The sequence below is a fragment of the Aplysia californica genome, unplaced genomic scaffold, assembly GCF_000002075.1.
Source record: "Aplysia californica isolate F4 #8 unplaced genomic scaffold, AplCal3.0 scaffold00002, whole genome shotgun sequence".
NCBI lineage: Eukaryota > Metazoa > Mollusca > Gastropoda > Aplysiida > Aplysiidae > Aplysia > Aplysia californica.
Genome location: NW_004797272.1, coordinates 4,797,149 through 4,802,525, shown reverse-complemented (window position 1 = coordinate 4,802,525; position 5,377 = coordinate 4,797,149). Strand labels below are relative to the sequence as shown.

The 5,377-nt window shown below is 39.3% G+C and overlaps 1 protein-coding gene across 1 annotated transcript in view; it reads left to right on the top strand.

The window, feature by feature from the left end:
• The window catches only part of LOC101855987 (neuronal acetylcholine receptor subunit alpha-7-like), a gene marked incomplete in the record, with an annotated part of 65,311 nt that overhangs the window by 9,483 nt on the left and 50,451 nt on the right, over positions 1 to 5,377 (top strand). The window contains 1 exon segment of the mRNA NM_001280850.1: positions 728 to 795. Coding sequence (NP_001267779.1) covers positions 747 to 795 — 49 coding nt within the window.

Sequence of the window (5,377 nt, the reverse complement as noted above, 5' to 3'; positions counted from 1 at the left end):
TAGGGAGTGGGAATGAGGGAAATGCCCGCCTCGTGACTCATTTGGAGCAGAGGAAGTTAGGTACTAAAAGAAAGTTTTAACTAACCTTAAACCTTTATTAGATGTTATGTGATAAATGTTGTGTTCAGTGTTGAGTTGTTATATTTATCCTTTAAAATATATCGTTCAATGTTAACCATAACCTCACAATTTACTAGCAACATTTGGTCAAAGGAAAAGTAAGCACGGTAAGAAAGAGTAGCGATAGAATGGCTCAGGTTTAGTATGGGTTCTTTTTTGTTGTGTTTTCGTTTATGTCGTTTTATTGTGTGTGTGTGTGTGTGTGTGTGTGTGTGTGTGTGTGTGTGTGTGTGTGTGTGTGTGTGTGTGTATGTGGTAGGTAGGAGGTAGGTAGGTAGGTAGGTAGGTAGGTAGGTAGAGAGAGAGAGAGAGAGAGAGAGAGAGAGGGAGGGAGGGAGGAAGAGAGGGAGGTAGAGATAAAGGTTATGCCCATGGACACACTTTTTTTAGTACACATGTGTGACGGGGTTACATCTTTACTTATTTGTCATTGAACATGAATGTACTGAGTGCATTTCTGTGTTGATGCTGAATCATTCTTTGTTTATGTTCTGGTATATCCACCCAAAACGTCCGTCATGGATCAATAACGTTTATCCTATCTTATATGGTATTTTGTATTTATATCCTTTTATTTTTCTTCCCTTTTACGCCTTTCTATTTTCAGACTAACTTGCAATGAAGCCATGCTTATAAAAGCCGCCATCGTGCTTGCCCTCCATGTGACGACAGCAGGTAAGTTACTAAACCACGACGAAGCCAAACTTTGTACTGTATTCGTGGGGATGCTTTTCAAACCAGGGATCACGGAAGTTAAGAGAACCCGGGAAAGTTGCGCTCTTATGCTCGCTGGAGGCAGTTTGGATGGGGTAATATCTCTGGTCGGGCATAGAGCTGCAAGCATCTTGACTTTGAATCATATTCAGATTTGAAAAGAAAAATCTATAATTGGTCATAGCTGACAGTAAGTATACATAATATATTGCCCCTGAATTTCTTTATGGTTGGCAAACCCTGAGATGATGGTTGTCCTACCAACCTGCAAATACCAAGATTCATTCCATGTGTCAGTGGCATTAATTACGATATTTCACCTAACCAATTTCAACTGAATGAAATAAATAAAGATAGATGCCACGTGCAAAAAATATTTCAGAAAATTTATAGCAAAGATATATTTAGTTCAAGCTAACAATACCCACAACATACTGTGCAATATCATGATCCCTTCAGGGGACATACTTTATAATGCAACTATCATGATAGCAAATGTTTCTGCTATCGATACAGTTGACTACTTCCACCCTGCCTGTCAGGGCCACACGTGGGCTCAGAAAGATACAACATCTCAGCAGAAAGACTGAGATGTTTGATAAGATAGACTTCCCAAACAGGAAATGGATCTCATGTCTCATACGAGAGGCCGATATTTTCGTGATGTAAATAAAATAATGGAGCTTTGGTTTTCAAAGTAATTAATGAAAGGACAAACTCTAAATCAGCAATAACGAAGACATGGGCTGGTGGGACTGGAGAGGTTTGAGAGCTATGAGACATTTATGATCAGGATAACCTCACGATATTCTTTATTGAGAACATTCAAACCCAGAAATGTTTAAACTTGCTAAGACTTTAGAAATGTTTTACTAAAAGTATAAAAGCCGACCAACTAAAAACAGAAAACATGTGCAATAAATTGTATTACACACACAAATAGATATTGTCTCGTACCTTGTTTGCTTTATTTTAATTTGGGGGGAATGTAATAGGACAATATTTATGCAATATGAAACTTTAATTTATCCCTGCTTTAACCAGTTCACAGTAGATTTCAATTTCACAAGGCGATGCCAGACAATAAAGAGTTAATTTATATTCCCTGGCTTCCAATGCAGTGGTTTTAATATCAGGAGGTATTATTCAAAACATGAATGCGCTTTCAGGTAGTATTTTGGTTGGTGCCCTCTCCGTTCTCAACAATATTTTTCCTCTGTGTTCGTGCTCATGTAGCTAAAAAAAACAACACTAAAAAACGAAAGAAAAAACTGTGAGCCTACTTGTTGCTTACAAACCCGAAGGTATGCCTTTTACATTAGCTAAAAACTTACAACAGACCTTTGCCTCATTAAAACAAAAAATGAGGATTAATGCACACAAACTCCCAAGAATCAAAGATCGTTCTGTAAAAATTTTGTAATGGCTCATATATGCTCGGCCACATGCTTCGGGTGGAAGACAGCCAGATGCCAAAAGACTTATTATATTGCGAACTTGCCTCCGTCAAGAGAACAGCTGGCGACCCTTAATCGTGCTTTATAGACATCTGTAAACGTAATATGTAAGCTTTGGACATCTCCGCAAAGATTTGGGAAGACACAGCTTCTGACTGAGGCAGATGGCGCTGTGTCATCCGCAAGGAGCTCAAATGTAGTGAACAAATGAACCTGGCCACAGCTGAAAAAAAGAGAGCCAGGCGAAAAGCTGGCACCCTTGAATTAGTCCCTACGACTAGTCACAACCTGCAACCAATGCGGTAGGGATTGCCATTTCCCTATTGGACTCGCCAGGCAGAGACTCCGCCATTGCCAAGGCACCATCCCGACCCCCATTGGCACCACACTCACAGTCGACATCAACTGATAGAGGCCACCAGACAATTACTTTGTTTTGTTTTTTGGCAACTTCTATGCTAGTTAGAGCTTGAATGTGAAGAGATTGTTTCATTTTACGAGACCCATAGACCGTTTCATTTGCATATATAAATCGATATGACAGCTTGCAACCATCCCTTCTTGTTCTGAATAAAATGATTCAGAAAATCAACAACTTCGTATGATTTATGTTCAGTCACCTATCCCTTTTCTACCCTCGTAATCAGTAGGAACTACTTTCTTTTCGGATTTATTTTCTACCTGCTGTTATTATTTGTTTTGTTTTGTTTTGTTTTGGTCGCATCTGCGAAAGCCGAATGAAGAGTAATTCCCCGTGGCAGACGAAACATGTTCATCACAAATTTGCTTTTAATGTTGATCGCTTTGCGATAGACGATGATAATCATAGTGATCTTTTATTTCTGCGTCAATGAGCATAGCCTCGGCGTGACGCAGAAGAGGCGTTCGTAATTATGCCTAGTTCCTGTATCACCGAGCGCACACGCCAAAAAGGGTCTTTAAATCCCTTTTTGATATGAACTGAACACGTGAGAGCAGCCAGATTATCGTTAATGGAAGGACAAGATCTTCTATCTTAGTAATAATAAATTATAAATAATAAATAGCAATTGTATAGCGCAAATTCCGGCCCAACAGCAAGCTCTGTGCACGTTATAATCTATATTATCGACACATCAGATATGATAGCGTTTTGAAAAAAACTCAGCTTTCATGGAAGCATACAGCAGGCTGCCATTTTACAGACGCTAGTATAAGATGACTAACATACTGACACGATCTTTCCCTGTACATGTTATGCACGGTTTTATAGGTCATAAAAGAATCCATTGATGAAAGTTACGACCAACAGCTAATCGTAAGTCTACATACGTGTCAGATGGCACTACAAGGTTAGATTTTTCGTTGTCGTGTGGAATGCGACAGGCTCCGGCGGACGTAAGTCACAATTCATGAGAAAGCCAGATCTCCTTTTGATATAATGTACTAGTCAACGTTTACTTCCCAACCCGACCAACTCCATATGATCAAACAGGTCGGGGCCGTGTGACAAATTGTTGACCAGCTCCTAAAATGCACTAAGCCCAAAATGTTTAGTTTTTTAAATTACAGTTTCCTCTGGCATTGCTTCCATGTGCTCAATAAACATTTCGAAAAATATCAAAATCTAATTGTTGAAAATAACAAGAAAATGTACAGAAAGCAGGTACAATTGTTTTTGAAAAATTAAAGATTTATTATATCTCCTGTAAACGTTAACTTTCTGGGCTTAGTAGTACATGTTAACATTTTGTTGACCAAATGGGTATCTGTATAATAAACGCCCTACAAGACGCATCGTAGAGCGGCCACTTTGCCCCCCGAGAGGACCTCAAGCAGAGGATTGAGAATTCCCAGTAAAGATAGAAGCAGTTCTTCCACCGTTTAGAATCGTAACCAAAACTTCTCGCCATGGTAGCCAGTTAAAACAGCTCCTTCACTGCCTGACTGTGAGCTTAATGTTTCGAAAACATTGCCCGAAAGTGGGCTGTTCTTGATCGGGAAAAGAAGACGTAAACAAAGTATTTCTAGTTCCAGTATCGAACAAGAGTAAATAATAATGAGCTTTTATGCTTATAAATATGTAAACATGACTGGATATTCTGGAAACGTAGAAATGCCCTTCTTCGTTTCCTTTTCTGTACATTCTAACAAATAGTCTGAAATAATCTCGGCCTGGCAGAGAAGACAACTTGATAATATGAAGCTGCACCGCCATAACTATGAACAACACGTATGTACCAGTCTAGTTCACTAAAAGATAAAACCCCGATGTCTGTGGTGTAGTGGTAAGGCGCTTTCTTTTGCACGCAAGAGACCTGACTTCGATTCGCGAGGGGGTTGGGGGGGGGGGGTGGTTATTGAGTATCTCCGTCTTTCTGAAGCTGGGATGTTGTGTTCCTATCAGCTCGGGTTGCCCTGACAGGCAGAATCGGAAGCCCACCGTCTAAATTAACTGAAATGCGTAAAAACACAAACATTTAAAAGAAAGATTTGTAAAATTAGTGGACATTTCGGTCTTAATGTAATTCAAATTTTAATACTTCGAAACGGCCCATCTCTGTGCCAATTTCTTGAAAAACGGTGGAGGTAATCTCATCCGAAAGAACAAAAACGATATAACAAAAATCTTTTTTTTTCCTTCTTTTTCTTTGTATCTTGTTTTAGCGCTAGATTGGAGGAAAACGTCAATCGCAACAATACTCAAGTCTTCAGAAAGCTTCAAAGACCGCTATTTGCCACCGATTAATTTTACAGCTCCTTGTCACTTTATGTGAATAAGCAAATTGTGTTATAACTGCCCATCTCTGTCCTCTAAATCATGGAACAAATACAGGAACTCATTTGTGACTGCTTTGATCAGACTGTGAGATTAACATTCCTCCATGAACAAAAAGATTAGCGAAAGTCTTTATTAATCCTTCAAATAGAAAAAAAAATCATTTGTGTGAGGTTTACGATTGTTTTGTTTTTTTAGACAAGCGATAACTGAGTGAATATGATCAATAAAGAAGGGGAATGGGAGAGTGTGAGTCTGTGTGTGTGTGTGTGTTAGTGTGTGTGCGTGCGCGCACGTGTGTGTGTGTGTGTGTGTGTGTGTCTGTGTG